This window comes from Xenopus laevis, chromosome 4L, assembly GCF_017654675.1.
Source record: "Xenopus laevis strain J_2021 chromosome 4L, Xenopus_laevis_v10.1, whole genome shotgun sequence".
In the NCBI taxonomy this organism is placed as follows: Eukaryota; Metazoa; Chordata; class Amphibia; order Anura; family Pipidae; genus Xenopus; species Xenopus laevis.
Genome location: NC_054377.1, coordinates 69327602 through 69347686, shown reverse-complemented (window position 1 = coordinate 69347686; position 20085 = coordinate 69327602). Strand labels below are relative to the sequence as shown.

General features: G+C 39.7%; 2 protein-coding genes across 7 annotated transcripts in view; one reads left to right on the top strand and one right to left on the bottom strand.

The window, feature by feature from the left end:
* st3gal2.1.L (ST3 beta-galactoside alpha-2,3-sialyltransferase 2, gene 1 L homeolog) overlaps positions 1-5641 on the top strand; it is a 46588-nt gene extending 40947 nt beyond the window's left edge. For all 6 annotated transcript variants that reach the window (XM_018256598.2, XM_018256596.2, XM_018256599.2 and 3 more), the window contains 4 exon segments: positions 1699-1878; positions 2015-2060; positions 3137-3256; positions 3751-5641. In XM_018256598.2, coding sequence (XP_018112087.1) covers positions 1699-1878; positions 2015-2060; positions 3137-3256; positions 3751-3924 — 520 coding nt within the window. In that variant the 3' untranslated portion in view covers positions 3925-5641.
* An 11169-nt stretch (positions 5642-16810) lies between these two features.
* exosc6.L (exosome component 6 L homeolog) lies at positions 16811-19546 on the bottom strand. The gene is made up of 2 exons (XM_018258073.2): positions 18744-19546; positions 16811-17745 (listed from the first exon to the last, which is right to left on the bottom strand). The coding sequence occupies exons 1-2, from the start codon at positions 19392-19394 to the stop codon at positions 17590-17592; spliced, it is 807 nt and encodes a 268-aa protein (XP_018113562.1). The 5' UTR covers positions 19395-19546; the 3' UTR covers positions 16811-17589.
* Positions 19547-20085: the final 539 nt, after the last annotated feature.

Sequence of the window (20085 nt, the reverse complement as noted above, 5' to 3'; positions counted from 1 at the left end):
GGCTGTATGTTACATTCTTTTCATTTTGCTCTCCTATAACTTCTCTAAGCATGTTATCCCAGGACAAGCACAAAACAGAAAAGCATTAACAGAAAAGTTTTGTTGTTTCTAGCTACAGTCTTTCAGCTAACTTGCTAGACAAACAGTTTTTTTTTTCACGTCAACCAAAACATCTTCCTCCTAGGAAACAACATAATTGTCTTCTCCATATAAAATCATTGTTATTAGTTCCAGTGAATTGTTAATTGAAGGGTGGATTTGATTCACCCCACATAAGGGTGCACCTTCTAAATCATAATGTCTCCTTTATCTACTGACCTGCTTCTCCTATATCTTTAGGCCTATCAAACAATAAATGTGTCTGAATAACAAAGCAGGACATTTTGCATTACTTTTTTTTTTTTGCATGGCAAGAACCCCATGGAATCCGCATATATTATTCAGAACTCTGGCGCACAGCTCTGTTTAAAATTAGCTGCATTGAACCTCCTGGGACTCCTTTAGGAATGAGTCATCCTGCTGCAGATGTGGGTTCCCCATTTGATTTACAGCACGTCAACATGCATGCTCATTTATACAATAATACAGTGTTGGACTGTGCCTCCTAGGGCCTAACCGAGATCTTAATAAGGAAGCACTCGCGCAAAAACTAGATGTAGATGCAGTTACAAACATATAGATATTATATAGGCCTTTAGGGGAAATGAGAAATTTTGATGGGAATTGTCCTTGACTGGGGCCCACAGGGAGATCCTCTTGTAGTGGGGCATGCCAATACAGTCCTGCAGTAATATATCTCAATCTCTCTGCACCTTCAGCAGGAAGGATTTTAATAGCTTTGCCATATGCTTGTGTCATGAAAAGAGATTTATTGGCAAGACAAAATGTTAATTAGTGCAATTAAAGGTAGCTTTTTGCATTAATGACAATGTCCTTAAGATGTGGATGTTTAGGAGAGAGTCACCAAAGCAAAATGCTTCCGATAGACTTTAATTGGAGACTCATCAATATATAGACAGATGGCTACAAAATGCCAGTGTGGCATAAAGGCATGGGCACATAGTGAGTTATCCACTTTCCTTCTGTGTTTTACACACAACTGGAGCAAAGAAGATCCGCTGCCATCCATTGTTTCATGTACCCCCGTTAACAGGAACGGTGCCAGTGGGGAAATGGAATTATGGTGCACATATTTTAATGGTTCCGCACTGAAATAGGCTCAGTGTAGGTCCACACTAATTGCAGGCCGAGGAGAGAGGATGATCTGCTCTGTGTCCCTATCCTTAGCTACAAATGACTCTTGATTGACAGCAAAGCCACATTACATTATTGACTGAACACAGTGAATAGTAATCTGGATTTTAACAGTGTATTCTGAATTCTGTTTCCAGTTCTTCTCCTAGCAACTTCTGCCCCCTGCTGTTGATTACAAAATATATTTCCTAGTTATTGTAATCACATTATTATTTTAAAGAGGTCCTAAGATGGGTGATCAAGGCACTTTCTGCATGTTTATATCATAGATCCGATGTGAAGTTTAATTGTATTTAAAGATTTAATGACAACATAGATGTTGATTTGTGCTACACTGACTGAGATTTTAGCAGCTGTAGTGTCATGCAGATTTCCTCACACTAACTGCCAATATACAGTACAAGTTCTACCAAGTTAATGTTTGTAATTTGTGTCTTTACAAAGAATAAACCAGGCTCCCACAGTGGGGTTTGAGATGGATGTGGGATCCCGAACTACTCATCACTTCATGTACCCTGAAAGTGCCAAAAACCTGCCAGCCAATGTCAGCTTTGTTCTTGTACCTTTCAAAGCACTAGATTTGCTCTGGATCACAAGTGCTCTATCTACTGGGCAAATTCGTTTGTAAGTACCACCGTGTATAACAAGGTGTTTGCATAACATCATACAACCAATTCGTGATAGTACAATTACAGGCAAAACTATTAAATGAATTGCTTACGGCTTAAAACAATCCAGTATGTTTGTCTTCTTCCTTCAGTACATACGCACCGGTGAAGGCCTTCCTGCGTGTAGACAAGGAGAAGGTGAGCTTTCTCATTTGGTGACCGCAACTTGCTTGGATACTACTTCTAAGTAATGAACAAAGAATGTTAGCTGATCATTTTGAAGAAACCATTTGTATCATGTTGTGGTTTTGTAAATTCATATGTAAAAGAACTTTATTCCTTTAAATTTTGAAACATTTTGTTGTGTTCAGATGATTTTAGCAAAGGGTCTGCCATGCCTGTTTTTTGAACAATAGTTTAATATAAAACATGACTTAGAGCACAAAGAGCACATTGTATAGCAATTGAAATAGATTTTTGTATTCATTTCAGGGTCATGGCTCTCCATCTGTTGAATTACTTGCCCCAGCATACCACAGCAGTTATATTTATTTCCCTTAAATTAGGAAACCTAGCTTTCTTGCTTTTTTTTTTTTTTTTTTTTTTTTTCTATATTTACCCAGAAGAATGAAAGCCAGACTTCAGAATACTGTGATATAATGTTTATTGGTGTGCCACAGTCCTATCCGGAACAGCAGACCTAACCTGTTAAGCTGAACAAGTATTCTTGGAAGCTACAGATTGCATTATTAGATAAACCCCGGAGTCATTCCCCCATCAGAATTGCCATTTTGTTTAAATGTTGGCGCAGGATGACCGACCCCATAACACTAATACAGGCAGTCCCCAGGTTAGGTACGAGATTAGGTCTGTAGGCTTGTTCTTAAATTTAATTTGTAGGTAAATTTGAACAGGTGCATTTATCTATTAAATGCAACTTAGACAGATGTTTGTCTTAACATAGTATTTATTTTTACCTTTCTGTGCATATTTATTTTTACCTTTCTGTGCTCTGCAGTAGACCACACACACGACAGAGGTGGTTGGGGTGGGTGGTTTATTAAAAACAAAATGCTAATAAAGGCCAGGCAAACCACAATATGTCACTTTAATAGCCTCCCTGTAATATTTTGTCATGAATGGAAATTTTAAATAAGAAAAATATTTGAACTCCCTGCTTTGTCATTGATTATGTCTTGTATATACCATTTTCATATTTGTAAGACATTTATGGAACTCTGTTTGTGGCTAACATATAACTTCTGATTCTGCAGGTTCAGATCTATAATCCAGCTTTCTTTAAATACATCCATGATCGCTGGACTGAACATCATGGGCGATATCCTTCTACTGGCATGCTTGTCCTTTTCTTTGCTCTCCATGTCTGTGATGAGGTAAGCAAAGATCAGCACCAGACTGACTGTGGGGCAGATTTATTGTAGATCGAACTGGGGAAACCAGAAGGATTCCTATGGGTTTCAAGTTATCAGGAGTATAACCTGGGTCGAAAAAAGAGATAAAAAATAATCTAGTACTGTCACCACTACTGTAAATGGTGTAAAGCCATTGCAACCACAGAATATCTGTTTCTTTAGAAAAGAATCAATTCCAAGATGATATATTTATATTAGTATGTGCAACATGTTAACCCTTATATTCGAATCTAATCTTCTAGAAAGGACAATAAAAGAGAATACTTCTCAAAAAAAGAAAAATCTATAGAAGTTATTTTAATGCTTTATGTGAGATTGTGATGTACTAAATGTCCCATTTGTTCAGATTTTCTTACGGAATAAAATGTGCTTTATACTTACTTACCTACATATTTACAGTTGTATTAGGTGCTGTAGACAAAATATATATAAAAAAAATATTGTTTCCTTTCCAGGTGAATGTTTTTGGCTTCGGAGCAGACAGCCGTGGGAACTGGCATCACTACTGGGAAAACAATCGCTACGCAGGAGAATTTCGCAAAACTGGGGTGCACGATGCAGATTTTGAGGCCCAGATTATTGACACTCTTGCTAAAGAGGGCAAAATCAAAGTTTATCGCAGCACATGAGCTTCTGCGGCCTTAAATTTGTCCCATTTTTGTAAGCTAACAAAGAGGTGGAGAAGCTCCCTTGAACTCATAATCAAGATGGATAAAATGATATTAAGTGATCATGAGTCAGTCATGGATTTACAAGGTCTCATGATGTACTTGTAGAAAATTATTGTATTGTTGCTGCCAAACTGCTGCCAAATTTCTGAAGATACGTAATTTAAGGGATGAAATCAACTTGGTATTTACTTTACTTAAATCAGGAGATTCTTTTATCTGTAAGGTGGCACATTAGGCCGTTCTTATTTAACTTGTTGCCTCCCCCAATATATTAGCACTTTGTAAATGGTCAGAAATATGAAACAGAGCTTATGACGCTCATACTATTAATTAAAATTTGCGGCCTTACCAGTCGTATGCTTTTGCCTTACAGTGCTGCTTTGTCTCAATCAGGCTTTAAAGCTGGAATCAATTTTGCCAAAAGAAATCCAATTTCTGTCTCACTCAGTTGCTGCTTAGATTGAATTGTTCATTTTAAGGGTAAACTGATATATACTTTCTTTTGCAGTCACACAATCATCTCGCTACCAGATAGTACAGTACACTCTCATACTAGCAGTTTACAGTCCAGTTTTATTTCTTTTCACAATACTCAGTCAGTTGGACTGTCATGCAGGAATTGTATGTTTGCTTTTGTTATATATGGGTACATTTTTCAACCAATCATGTTTATGTGTTGAAGGAACAGGGGACCTTGGTGATTATAGTTTTTGGATTCTGTGCAGTGAATAGTTGATGTCATTAAACTATGTCTAGCTATCTTGCATAAATCGCTATACATCATTTAGAATATCGGATGAAGGTACATCAGGTTTGTATAAACATTATGTAAACATTTTACATTGCTTCAGAAATTTCTTGTAGGAAATCCGGATGATAGCACCAAGCCTTTCAGATTATCTTTTTATAGCGAAATGGGTGAATTTTTTTTCCAACATAAGATTGCTGCCCTTTCTATGGGGTATATTTTTCAAATTGTAAAATAAATTGTAAAATTAGAGCATATCACAATTCACTTGATTGAAGTTCCTCCTCTAACTATTGATTTCTTTGGGATATTTGGTTGCATTTATATCAATGGGAAAAAGTAAGAGTTCATCCTTTGATATATTCTCTTTAAAAAAAAAAAAACAATACAAAAACATTAACAGAGTGGTGAAATTTCACTGTGGGAAGTGAGCTCTAATTTCACATTTAAAAATGCCCCTGTGTAACTCTATATTGGGAGTAAGGCTGAGAATATTTTGTCTTGGTTCATAAGCTAAATACTGTTGCTAACATGATGTTGTTCTTTTGTTGGTGTACAGTAATATTATGTATAGTATTTGTGCGTTTGGGGGATCTTTACCTGATAAGCTCCAGAATGTTTCTTTTAGATGGCGGTTATATTTTATTTTGGCTCGTCATTTCCTTTTGAGGAGCCTATGACCCTCTTTACAGCAAGATGTATAAGGAAAGAATAGACCTTTGCCAATACCTACCAGTGTTCACAATAGTGTAGCCTAATTTTTAGGCCTAATAAAGTCAGGTTAGGCTATGTTAAATTTTCAGTAAGTTTCAATGCACTTTTGTGGCTAGACAGCTGAAGTAACTGGAGTCTGTGGGCTGTAATATACACTCTTCTGTCTATAGTCAAACACCAAAAATCTAAATAAAAGTGACGACTTCTTCCAAATCTATAAACCTCAGCTTAAGCTACTGCTACCACACCAAGAGATTTGTTAGTAGTTTGTAAAAAAAAAATTAACAAAATGCATGGAATTTCTCCTTTTTTCTGCCCCTTGTGCTCGATTGGAAATGTAAAAAAAAAAGTATAGGTTGTATTAGCATGCAGTAATTGCTCGTGTGCCACCCCTGTATAAGTTCTCTTGGTTTGACATTGGACTTGACTGCATACATTAAGGGAAATACCACATATCATGACTAAAGCCACCCAATAGCATAACATTATAGCATCTGCCCTTCTTATGAGAAACAAGTAGCTAGCATTCTAGCAGATATGTCTTAAAGTAGGCAGTGAGGCAGATGGGCACATCAAACCCCAGAAAGTCACCAGTTACACTATCTATTTATTCATGCACATTTTGAAGGTCATTATACAACTCTAGATATGTGGTGATTGTCCAGCACCAAAATGCTTACATGACGAGAGTGGTTTATTTCAGTGTGAGAACTGTTCATGTATATTATAAAAATCACAGTAATATGATCATCATTGAAAAATAGCACAAACAGTCAATGAAAACCTTTGTAAATAAAACTGTATAAACAAGAAAATAATCTTAGTGCCAGGATGTTGCATGGCATTTTGGTAGCAATCCCTGAAATTTTGGGCTAAATTCATCACTTTTTCACACCTATATAATTTCCAGTGTCTGACTGGCCCAATGGGATACCCGGAAAACTCCCAGTGGGCCCAGGTGTCAGTGGGCCTTTTGCAGCTAATTATTTAGTGGTCATTCCCTTTTTCTTAAAGGGGTTATTCACCTTTGAAATAACTTTTAGTATGATTTGCAATTGGTTTTCATTTTTTATTATTGAAGGTTTTTGAGTTATTTGGCTTTTTATTCAGTGGCTCTTCCTTTTGTATTTTAAGCAATCTGGTAGCTAGGGTCCAAATTACCCTAGCAACCATGCACGGATTTGAATAAGAGACTGGAATATGAATAGGAGAGGGCCTGAATAGATAGACGAGAATTAAAAAATTAACAATAACAATACATCTGTAGCCTTACAAATCATTTGCTTTTTAGAAGGGGACGGCGACGCCCATTTGAAAGCAGCAGAGCGTCAGAAGAAAACGGCAAATAACTATAAAAAAAATAAATAATGAAAACCAATTGAAACGTTGCTTAGAATTGGAAATTCTATAACGTACTAAAAGTTACCTTAAAGGTGAACAAACCCTTTAAGCATATAAAGAGTATAGTAAGTAGATATAATAGACTTGGAGAATAAAGAGGCTGAGAGGAGAGCAGGAATAATAGTTTGTAAAGTGGGCCTAGGTTTTCTGGTGGGCCCCTGGCATCCCAGTCCAACACTGATCATTTCCCATACAATGGATGGATACACTTCTCTGAGGTTTTATTGAAATGCAGACATTACTTTGTGAGAATAGTGCAATCTGTTTTAATCAGTAACCTCCTCCCCAAACCTGTTCTCTTTAGCCACAAACTGTGCATGTTTGCATCATGTCTACTAGATGAATTTCCTGACTGGTTTGATGAGCTATGTGATCTGCTCTGTGTAATTTAATTTACATCTTCCTTTTAGTTATTGTCTCGAAAATATTCCATATTGACCAAATCCAAGACTTCCTGCCTATTTAGATGACTACAAAGCATAAAAACGGCAGGTGAATACCAAATCAAACGTTAAACCTAGTTTTCATAGGAAAACAAGAGAATCATAAAATTGCTTCATCTCTGAAAAAGAGATTTGGCAGATCCAAAGCTAAATCCTATAAGCGTTGCATGCATAGAAAATACAGCCCTACCAGCATAATTCCCATGTCCATTATTAACAAATGGCAACAATGGCCATCCATTACATCTATAAGGTTTTGTTGCAATGCCAAAATATAGAACAAGCATGTAAGTTTCTCAGTCATGTGGTAGATTTAAAAAGGCAACTACAACTTTTCATACGATTTTGTCTTTAATGTAAATACAAAGCAATTCGTACTGTTCGCTCATGTTACTGTTGGTGCAGGGTATAGGTTAATAGCATACCTTGTTAGCTTGCGAATGAAAGCTGATAAAAAAAAAAAAGTGACCACTTGTCATGGAACAATCGCAAGATGGTTGTTTGGGAAACTTACTGTGCAGTATTAGGGTTCGTTCACACGAGGAGATTCGGGAGATTGTCGCCTGGCAACTAATCTCCTCTTCTTCTGGGCGACAATCTCCCCGAACTGCCTCTGCGTGTCTTCCCATCCGCTATAATGAAAAGTCGCCTGCGCTAAAGCACACACAGCGCTGCTTTTTCAGAAATCGCCAGAAGTTGCCTCACAAGGAAACTTTGGGCGACTTCGGAAAACGCAGCGCCGCGTGTGCTTTAGCACAGGCGACTTTTCATTATAGCGGATGGGAAGACACGCAGAGGCAGTTCGGGGAGATTGTCGCCCAGAAGAAGAGGCCAGGCGACAATCTCCCCGAATCTCCTTGTGTGAACTAACCCTTAGGGTAAGGCCACACTGGGAGATTTGGACCAATCTCCCCAAACGCCTTCCCTCACGCCTTGCCGGCTAAAATGAAAAAACGCCGTCGCTAATCAAACGTGGCAATTCTTTTTCTGAAGTCGCCGGAAGTTTCCTTGCGAGGCAACTTTGGGTGAGGGAAGGCGCTTGAGGAGATTGGTCGCCGCAAAGACAAGGCGATTAGTCACCAGGCGACCAAATCTCCTCAAAACGCCCAGTGTGGCCTTACCCTTAAACTGACATTGAAAACAATAAGGAAGGATTTACAACTATGGTAACTGTCTGGTAAACAAATACCTATCTCTTTAGATTTATCAGTCTCTCTTCCAGTGTCCAAATCATTAATCCCTCCTTGCAATATAAACCTGGAATTAATGACTTGAAAGAATGTTAAAGCTCTGTGCTGATAACGTAGGTTAGCAGCAGGCTTCAAATCCGCACTACTGGTGGTGACATATTGGGAAATCTGCTCCTATCTTGAACAACACCAACAGAGGATTTTTTAAATGTGGGAATGTAGCAAATGATAAAATGCAAGTAGAGCTACACTGATTAGGGTGGTGGCAGACGGGGGGATTAGTCGCCCAAGGACAAATCTTTACTACTTTGGGGGACTAATCTCCCTGAAATGCCTTCCTGCTGGCAAGAATATGAATCTCCGGTTGGATGGCATAATAAATGCTTCGGATTTCCGACGTTGCCTCATGAGGAAACTTTGGGCGACTTTGGAAAGGCATCTCGGGGAGATTAGTCACCTGTAGTAGAGAAGATTTGTCACTGGGCGACTAATCTCCCTGTCTGCCAACACCCTTATAATAATTGCACCTAGTTGTGGTGTAGTTGATTTTTGAGCTCCTTTTATAAATAAATTGTCAAGAAGGCAAAAGCTGTAGTATTAAAGTACAAAGCATGTGCCACAATGAAAACTGCCTGGTGATTCCCTTCGGAACTGTTCTTATAGCACATAAGCAGCCAGAATTGGTCATAGCTATACTCTAACACCTGAATAAGCCTTGTTGTTATGCTTTTCTGTCCTACCCAGGTATATCTAATGATGACAATCTGACAACAAGCTCACAGATGAAATGCTGTGAGGGTTTTCCCAGTGCCTGGTAACTGAATGTAACTATCACTTTGGCTGCTAGAGTCGCTAATAGGAGATTTGCTGTTAACACAACAATCCTGCAGTTGTAAATATTTGTGTTCATATTTGCTCCACTGTTTGTTTGTATCTGTATTTTTCCTAAGTAAGGTGGAGTTTCATCTTTAAATTAACTTTTAAGTATGTTATAGATCAGTCTTTTGGCAGCATTTTAGTCCGTCTTCGTTTGTGGTGTTTGATATATTAATATTCTGCTTCTTTCCAGACTGCAGTTTAAAATGAATGTCTGGTTGTCAGGGTCACTGATCTCTGCAACCAAATAACTGTTGCTTTGTGAGGCTACTTCCTTGATTCAGACGTTCAAACCACTGAATGGTTGCATCGATATGTGGGATGCTAGCAACCAGATAGCTGTTGAAATTCCAGCTGGACATCTGCAAAACAAACTATTTCATAGCACATAAAAATGGAAGACTATCTGCACAATTGGATTGCCTGCCTTTAAACTAAAAGTATTACCCCCTTTAAGACAAAACGATATGAATATCTGGGAGAATAGAAATGAAATGGTCTCAGCTGCAATTAAGAATATATTTGGAATATGGCACTGTAAATAACCCACTAGTTTGTGAGTACCAAAAACAATGGCATACCTGTTGTGATCAATATTTGTACAATAATGCATTTTAGAAAACATAGGAATTTTTTTTTATTCAGATATATGAATTTAATCTTGGATTTGCTTGTATTTCCCTTATTTGACTTTTTCGTATTCTTTCATATTCTTGGCTTTAAGATTTCTTCTACACTAGGTATCCTGTAAAATCAACTGTGAAATATTGCCCTAAACAACTTAATGGGAATTAGGGCAAAAATCAAAATAGTAGTTTTTTTTTTTCTTAAATGAGAAAATGATGGCAAGCATTTTGTGCCCTATTATTTGTATGCTTAAATTCTTGCACCATATCCACTATCCCCATTGCCTTTTGCAGCCTCTGCTTCTTTGTTGACTCCCACCACCTGTTTTTGGCAGGCTTTATCAGTATTATTTTCTGTGCACTTTTTTATTATGACTTGTAACTTTTGCTGTGGGAGGAGGAAGAGGACTTGTTTGAAATAATAAACAAAGCTTTACTTGTAATACTTTGTATGCCTGTTTCATAGCTTTTAAAGAGGTCAGTGACAAAGAAATAAGATTTTAAATGCATAGACCAAATGAATAATACTTTTACAAATGACCAAGTTCTCTTGTGCATAGGTGGGATCCATGGCCTCTGCCAACCCAGGTTTGCTCCCTCTGCTGGGAACTGTGTTTACAGGTATTACAGCCATTATCTGGAAACCTTTTATCCAAAAAGTTCCAAATTAACGGCAAGTCCCTATCCCTTAGACTCCCATTTTGTCCAAATAATCCAAATGTTTAAAAATTTGTTTTTTCTTTGTAATAAAACCGTACCTTGTGTTTGATCCAAATTAACATATAATTCATCCTTATTGGAAGCAAAACCAGACTTTTGGGTTTATATCATTTCTACATGATTTACTAGTAAACTTAAGGTATGAAGATCCAAAGATCCCTTATCCGGAAAAGCCCAGGTCCCGAGCAGTCTGGATAACCTATCCCATGCCTGTATTATATTCTGTAAGGGTAAAACCATACAAAATTAAATGAATAACAAAAAAAATAGTACGGGGGGGGGGAGTACACCTTTTCCTGAATCCAAAATGGATAAATGTTCATTATACCCCTCATATTATTAGGTAACCAGATAAAACATCTAAATATAAATACTAAAGGTCTAATGAACAGTTTGATGACCAATGTGCATCAGGTGCATTGGATTTTTTTGGATTTCTACTCCAAACTACCATACAGCAAGCCTTTCCTAAAACTAGCGAGTTTGATGGCATTTCAGAAGATCGTCTAAAAGCTTGCACTTTACAGCTTCTTATCTCCAATAATAATTACCGTATATACTCGAGTATAAGCCATCCCGAGTATAAGCCGAGGTACCTAATTTTACCTCCAAAAACTGGGAAAGCTTATTGACTTGAGTATAAGCCTAGGGTGAGAAATGCAGCAGCTTCTGGTAAGTTTCAATCAAAAAATTGAGGGTTTCTGCTCCCATTGGAGGTGCCGGTGTCTCGTTTTTGGATGCCGGCGACCATTCTTGGATGCCGGCGAATATTCTTGGAGACTATTCTTGGACGCTGGTGACTATTCTTGGGTGCCGGCGACTATTCTTAGGCGCCGGCGACCATTTTTGCGCTTATACTCGAGTATATATGGTAGGTAATAAAATTTAAATTTCCTAAATATGAATACCAGGGATACACTGGGAAAGCACACATTCCCCAAATCCAAAATGGTTAAATATTTCTACTCCAAACTGTAAAGCCTTCCTACAATTTTTCTGAAAATCACTGCAATTCTACCATTTAGCAGCATATTTTGTCTGATAAATATTTATGTACCAAGATCAAACATCATAAAGATGAATGCCAGGGGTCTGCTAAACAATTTGTTGACCAATGACGATGTAGGTTTACACAAGAATATGGCATGTAGTGGCTCCAAAATGAAAATGTTGCATTGAGTTTAACACATTTCTACTACAAAGTACCAAACTACAAAGCTTTCCTAAAAAAACAAAAAACAAAAAAAAAAACACAATAATGCATGGTAAAAAAATCACAAGTGTATTGAGACTATTTTAATTTCCCAGTGCAACTGATCGTTTACTAACTAATGTTGCTTTATTCCGCCATGAGCCAGCTGAAAGTAGGAAAATTATTTGCCACCATGCTGTGTTTTCAAGTTGCTTTGGAGCAGGGATGTCCAACTGGCAGCATACTCTTCCCTCCTCAGAGTTGCTCTGGCTTATAAAGATTAAGTGTTATGTGACTGCACACAAGGGGGCTTTGCAAACAGCTGTCCAATGCAAACATTCCCTGAACTGTTCCTTTGTGTGTAGTCAAGTAACAGTGTTTTGCTATTTGTCCATATTAGAAGCCAAGAGACGTAAGCAGTGCAATGCAAGGTGTAAAGGGAGCACAAAAGAAAGTACAGTGTATTATGGAAGAGGATGAATATAAGGATAGCACTGGTGCACATCTGGAGCACATTATTACTAATATGGAAGAACATCAGGGAAAGAGATGGAATTCTCAATCAATTTTCTGGGCTGAAATTAGTCGGCAACACCACACCAAATTATTATTTCAGAAGCCATTGCAGACACCAGCCATGGACACTCATAAATGGAAATATTGTTGTAGTGTCATCTAAATTTGCTGGGCTGAAATCGTCCTATGTGCATAGTGAAAGGCACACGGAATAGATGTTGCTGCCTACATGCACTGGCTGGTATAAGCAGGGCCGGATTTACATAGTGGGCGCCCCTAGGCCCACTGCTGTTAATGGCCCCTGTCCCCTCCCCTGTATTCATGCAAATTTTCATCATCTGAACCAGAGCAATGGGGATTGGTGCATGGGAAATTAAAAAAATGATGGCATCCCAGTGTTTTTGAACCAATGTGGGTGTGGTTGGGCAGCATGCCGCCCCCTTAAAATCCTGCCGCCCTAGGCCCGGGCCTAGGTGGCCTTTCCACAAATCCGGGCCTGGGTATAAGAATGAAATAGAAGTTACAAGAAAAAGAACTGGGGATCTGTAGTCAAGAAGAAAATGAAAAAGCACCAATGTTGATATATTTAGTTATTATTCAAGAAGATTTTGCTCACTGTTGCATGGGCTAAAATTTACCTGTGTGACTTCAGCCTTAAGATAGAAAATTGGCATTCTGAGCAAGAGTACATTAAGCCACATATGTAATAATAGGCATTACATTTACTTAGGTGCAGAACCCATAACAACCACTAAGATGTTTGCTTTTTAACAGGTAACCAGTGAGTGCTTCCTGCTGACTGGTTGCTATAGGTTTTTTGCACCTTTTATTACATAATACTGTATGGGGCAGATTTATTAAGGTTCAAGATGTGTTTTCCATGAAAAAGTTCAAGTTTATTTTTTTGGTCAAAATTCACATTTTTGTGTTTAAAAAAAAAAAAAAAAAAAAAAAAGTTCAATATTTATATCCCTACCCTGGAAATACACCATCTACAACTTGTCAAGGTCATGTATATGTCAAGTCACGTAGAAGTCAATGGCGGAGATCCCTTGAACCATTTGAAGACGTTAGCCTGCTTGATGTTCGAGTGTTTTTGTCCAAAAACTCGAATGATTAAAGCGATTTGAGGGGGGTTTTTTTCTTATCAATTTGAGGTTTCGGAATTCAAACTTGAACGGCTTTTCCCATTTAAGTTTTTTCTTAAATAAGATACCGTTCGAGTTATGAGATCGTTCGAGGTATAAAAAAACACTCTCAACCTTTGATGAATAACCCCCGAGTTGTGTTTTCCATGAAAATTCAACTTTTCGAGTTTATTTTTTGGGTCAAAATTTAAATTTTTGGGTAAAAAAAACTGAATTTTTCTAGATTTATTATACCCTGACCCTGAAAATAGCTTGAATCTGAAATGACACCATCTAAAACCTGTAGAGGTCATGCAGAAGTCAATGGCAGAGGTCCCTTGAACCATTTGAAGATTCTAATAGCCCATGATGTTCAAGGTTTTTCAGAGGGTTTTGCCCGACAACTCAATCAATTTGAGTTTCGGATTGTTTTTTTTAATTACTGTAGAAACCATTCAAGTTGCGAGCTCATTCAAAGGTATAAAAAAAACTCAAAAAATTCGACCTGTGATAAATAACCTCCTACAAGTCTTTTAAGACCCCCTTTAGAGGGGTTTTTCATCTACCAAAACTTTTTCCAGTTCAGTTAGTTTTCAAATAAAGACTTTTTCCAAATACTTATCATGTTTTATTTTTTACGATTTTTCCAAAATCTAAGTTTAATGTTCTTGTATCTAGTGTTTGAGGCTGGCAGCTCAGTAATTCGGGTACAGATGCTAAAAGGATTATTAGCAACTATTGTATCAATTCTAACAGCTGCCTGTAATGAAACCCAGAGATTCTGCTCAGCAGGGACAAAGAAAAGAAATATATCAAATTAGAACAGTTTACAGGGTCAGTGACCACCACCCCTCTCAGAGCTGCTTTAGAAGGTGAAAAATTACACTTTACAAAGTCACACATACAAAAAAGTAATTGTAAAAAGTCTTTATTTCTGGTGAACTATCTGAAAACAACTGAACTGGAAAATGTGTTGGAAGGTGAACAGCCCCTTTAAGGCATGGACTATTATCACTTTCACTGCACACCAGTGACACCCTGTGGTGAGATGATAGATTTTTCCTTTCACAAAGTTTTTTTTTTCCGGTAAAGGACAGTTGGTGATGTATGACTTTTGTGTGACGTCAGATTTGGTGCCAAATTTTGAAATGGGGAAACATTGGGTATAAATGTACTAAGTCACTGTATTTACTTATCCTTGAGAAAAGCCTTAAAGTGGGCAAAAGGCGGATGTACAGATGCACATAATATATACCCAAAGCCAGCATGTTATGCTAAAAGTTGCAGGCAGCTTTGTTTTGTAGTATTGTTAAATTAAGACCATTTTCTGTTACAGATTTGCCAAGAGTAATGTTACAATGGCCTCATTGTATGACTTTACATGCACCAAGTGATTACCCTTCACCCACTATTTACTGGGAATAGAATAAATATGCTTAAAAAAGTGGTCTATAGAAATATCAATAAAACAATAGCAGGTGGTGCATACATGAAAACAGGGATGAAAACATAATTTTGCCTCTTTATAGGTCCCTGGTGAGGCCTCATCTGGAGTTTGCAGTGCAGTTTTGGACTCCAGTCCTTAAGAGGGATATAAATGAGCTGGAGAGAGTGCAGAGACGTGCAACTAAATTGGTTGGAGGAGATGGAAGACTTAAATTATGAGGGTAGACTGTCAAGGTTGGGGTTGTTTTAGCAGGGGACCTTTTTCCCCATAAAGAGGATCACCGTACCAGAGGCCACATCTTCAGACTAAAAGCAAAGAATTTTCATTTGAAGCAACGTAGATGGTTCTTTACAGTTGTGGAATGCACTGCCGGGTGATGTTGTGATGGCTGATTAAGTTAATGCCTTTAAGAATGGCTTGGATGATTTCTTGGTTGGACCAGAGGTGGAACAAGATGATATTGAAAATTTATTGGCTACGCCGGTAAAGTAGAAAAGACTTTCACTGGCACACAGGATTTTTAGCTGCAAGCCCTTGCAATTTTTTAATGCAGTGCAGGTAAGCCGGCAAAGTGCCAGTTGGGTAGAAACGCTATTACCAATAAATGGCAAGGTTTTTTTATCATCTGTGGGAGAAGCAATTCTCCATGTGTCATTGCCCTTAAAGGTGCTGCAAGTTGGAGTGATATCACCCCCTTCCTTTTCCCCCCAGCAGCCAAACAAAAGAACAATGGGAAGGTAACCAGATTACCGCTCCCTAACACAAGATAACAGCTCCCTGGTAGATCTAAGAACAACACTCAATAGTAAAAACCCATGTCCCACTGAGACACATTCAGTTACATTGAGACGTAAATACAGCAGCCTGCCAGAAAGCATTTCTCTCCTAAAGTGCAGGCACAAGTCACATGACCAGGGGCAGCTGGGAAATTGACAAAATGTCTAGCCCCATGTCAGATTTCAAAATTGAATATAAAAAAAAAATCTGTTTGCTCTTTTGAGAAATGGATTTCGGTGCAGAATTCTGCTGGAGTAGCACTATTAACTGTGTTTTGAAAAAAACATGTTTTCCGATGACAGGATCCCTTTAACTTGTGTGTGTGTGTGGGGGGGGGGCTGACAACCAATGATTCTTTTTAAATTGTAGGGGGTGTTTTTTTTTTTTAAACTAGCAAAGGGGGGTTGACCACCAATGTTTTTCCTTTACTCTGTGGGGGGATCACCAATGGGTTTTTAGAACTCATGTTTTAGCGCTCATGACTGTGTGGCTTTTTCATTGTGGTGTAGGGGTGTACAGGGTCTGGGGCAGGACCTGTTGTTGGGGTGGGCAGGGTCTGTGGTAGGGGTCTGGGGCAGGGCCCCAAATTATTTTGTCATGCAGGGCACCGTGATTTCTGATGGCAGCTTTGCCATATTTTATACATTTTACTTGCTATTAGTTTTCTTTCTGTTCTGTCCCTCTTTTATTCATATTCATGTCTCTCATTCAAACCGCTGCCTTGTTGCTAAGGTAAACAAGTAAATAACTGAAAAACCACAAAGAAATTAAAACCAATAGCAAATGTCTCACAATCAATGTCTAGTTTATAATAAAAATGAATTTTGAAGTGAACAGGAATTATTGTGGTGATCTAGATATATAATGTTGCTGGATATATTCTTTACTGCTATAAATATAAATGGACAAAAGATATGTTTCTACCAACTCACTGGTGCAGATGCTACTGGAAGACAACTGCAACCTAAAGTAGTTGTCTTTATACCCTATAGAGAAGAGATTGGCATGCACGTTAATATAGACATGTTAGGATATATTTGTCCCTATCAACAAAGCCAACACTCTAGTTTAATATAATGATATTTTTAATCAAATATTTAAAACTGCAAGAAAATCAGATGTCATAAAGCCTTTAATGTTTTAAAGTAATGCCAAGTGCAGTTTGCTGCCACCATATAAAAAAGCCAGTAATCTACCAGCATGGAAAAAGTCAAAGGCTGCTTACAGAAAAAAAAACTGATTTTGCCCAGTGAAAGAAAATAAAATTGTAAGTAACAATACTGCTGGCTTGCAACATTGTTTTGGGAGTCAGAAGTAAAAGTAGAGAGACTATAAACAGACATAAAATACATAATCAATTGTAATTACAAAAACTATTGCAAATGTGTGGTGATGCATTCATATTGAAAAGTTGCGTAGCATCCCATGTTTTTTATTTATTATGCCAAAAAGAAGTTGGGTATAGATCTCCCCTTTAAGGAAAGTGAGAGTAGCTGCTACTATACGTTCAGAAGGCAGGGATATACAGATGCCATAGTAACTCAAACCAAAATCAACGTTATTTCTTGCAGCAGACAACTGTTGTTGAAGTGGTTTGACACATTTGCCCATAAATTCTGTATAGATACTATACTCCTTTTACATTCAACGTGAATGCAGAATTGCAAGCTATAATCTCCAGCTGACCATATACAGAATGTGCCACTTCAACAAGAACTTTGATCAGTCAGGAATGGTGGTTTTGACTTCGGGTGCTCTGGATTTACTGTAGAGCAGAACTGAGGCAGCATTAGCTTTACAGCACCATTAGTTGTGTTTGGGAGAGCTGCACCCAAGGCTGTGAGGATCACTTTGTGTCAGGCTCTGGTATGTTCCTTTTAGTGGCTTTTACCAAGCACTGGTGCAAAACCGGGTACAATCTCTGGCAGCCTTCCATGCACAGTCTAACCGCTTCCACTGAGCTTTCTCCTTCCCACTCTCCACTGCTGATAAGGCCAGAAACCTAAGGGAACAAAAGAACATGATGAAATATAGAACTGGCTCTTCCAGTAGAACATTCAGGCTGGAATTTATAATTTTACCGGCCCTGGGCCAGAAGGTCCTCAATCCAACTGCCCTCCGCAAATGCAAGCACAGGTTCTTCTGCAGCACTAGGGATAATGTATGCAGGAGATTTAAAGGAGAAATAGCTTTTATTCTTTTGGGGCTCAACGCCGATTTAAGGAATGTGCAGTTGAAGCCGATTCCTGAACCCCGCACAGCCAATCACTACATTATATGTCCTGCCTGTCCAGGGTTGCCAAATTGGCTGTTTTCCAACCAAATTGGGCTACTAATTTAAAGCCAAGGCAGGTGTAGGAGTTGGGAGTTACCAGATTTTGCCCTCTGTACCCCAGTCTCCCGTCACTCTTAAGCACTGTCGCATTTTCTGGTGACTTTCCTCCAGGCCTGGACTGGGAGTCAATATAGGCCCTGTCGTTCCAAGTACATAGAGGCCCAAACAGCCTCCTACCAGCCCAAACAGACCCCTACCAGCCCACTATATGGTAACTTTCTATGGAACCATACAGCAGCCCCTCTGGCATTTGCCAGAACCCACAGATTGCCAGTCCGGGCTTGCTTTCCTCAATTTCAGACAATTTTGGGGCAAAAATCTGCTGGCCACCAAAATGTCTAGAGGTTGGCCTGTTTTACCAATATTTACTGAAACTGTATATGAATTAGAGCCTTATGGGGCATCTATACGTCCTGTGTAGTTACACCCCTGGTGATGGGCCAATCTGTCTGATTTTCAATGTGGGTAAAACTGTGAAATTTAAAAAAGGTGTATTTTCACATATATTCATTTGTTTTTTAGAGTTTTTTCACTGCGCATATTGTGCTATTTTTGGGCTACTTTTGAAGTTCTAGTTCTACTTTAGAAGTGCTTTTGGCTACTTTTGATCTGGTTTTGTATATGAAACCTGACAACCCTGCGCCTGTGCCACAGTTGCCCCGGACCTGATTGAGTGTTGGCAGGAGACTCAGACTCATGGTGCCGCCACTGCCAGCCTCCTCTTCCTCATCATCAGGATCGAGTAGAAGTTCCCCTCCAGGGCCGCGGCTCAGGCCACATCCGAGCGCCAAGTCAAACATCTCAATTCCGGCATCGGCCAAAGCCAACGAGGCACAGGACACGGCCGCGGGCAGCGCAGAACCGCGATCCTCCAGCACCAGCAGCCACACAATCACCTCCGCTCGCGGATAGCGATCCAATCGCACGGCCGGTTCCAGACTTTCCTGCAGCAACAGTCCGGCCTGGCGGGGGGAGGGCCCAGCGGGACTAGAGCCAGACCAGGGTCCGCGGCGGGAGAAGGGAGCCCAGCGCAACTCACAGACCAGGCGACCCCGGGGCTCCGCTCTCTCCGCTCCCATCCCTCGCTCCCGCGGCCCGTGAACCGCACACAACACTTTGGTACCGCGAGTGCCGGCCTCTAGGTAGGCGGATCCTTTAGCTTGGCTCAGGAGGCCGGCCCGTACAAAAACCGCGCGGGGCTCTGATAGACCGCGGCCGCTTCTCCCTGCCGCCTTCCTGCCTTCTTCACTGGGTGCATAGAGCAAAGGGGACTGGGACTCTTCAGGGCCACGAATACGGCGGCTGTCTCCCGGCATGGCTCTAGACACGTACAGCAACGTGCTGCTACTGCTTCTTCTTCCTACTCCTCCCCCTGCGAGCGAGGAAACACTAATGACGTAACACACCGCCACCCAGTGGCCAATGGGTGAATTGCAGCTTCTATCGCCAACACCGGCCTTTCACTACAATCCTGTCACTCGGCAAAACCTAAAGAGAACTGTGACCAGTGTTAGACGCGGCGGCGACCCCTTCTTGTCTCAAGGGAAGGGTGACGCAGATTGTAACCCGCCAATAACAAGGTTGTTTTTATTCCCCTGCTCGGCCCAAATAGCCCTGCTCGAGGCAAACTAGAGTTTCCAGACGAGTGAAAATCATTATTTATCGAGATTTTCATTTTCCTGTCCGTCGCATGGCAGTGGGCACCAATGGGTTAATCCCCAAGCAATGGGTTAATCCACATTCACACGCACTGCCAAGCTAAGGGACAGGAGAGAAGTAGACGTAAGGCCACTAGTACAGCGTGCGCTACACAAACTGATCATGTGACTCGCCTTCCCTTTCCCCGCAGTTGCATCAGCCGGGTGATCCCATGAACCTCATATCTAATTGACAGACGGAGCCATTGGCCAATAGAAACGTAGGCTGCAACCCAACTGACCAATAGAGAATGTTCAAGGGCGGGGATTGCTTAGCAATAGTTGTGCGCCGGTCTGTGCCGACACAACG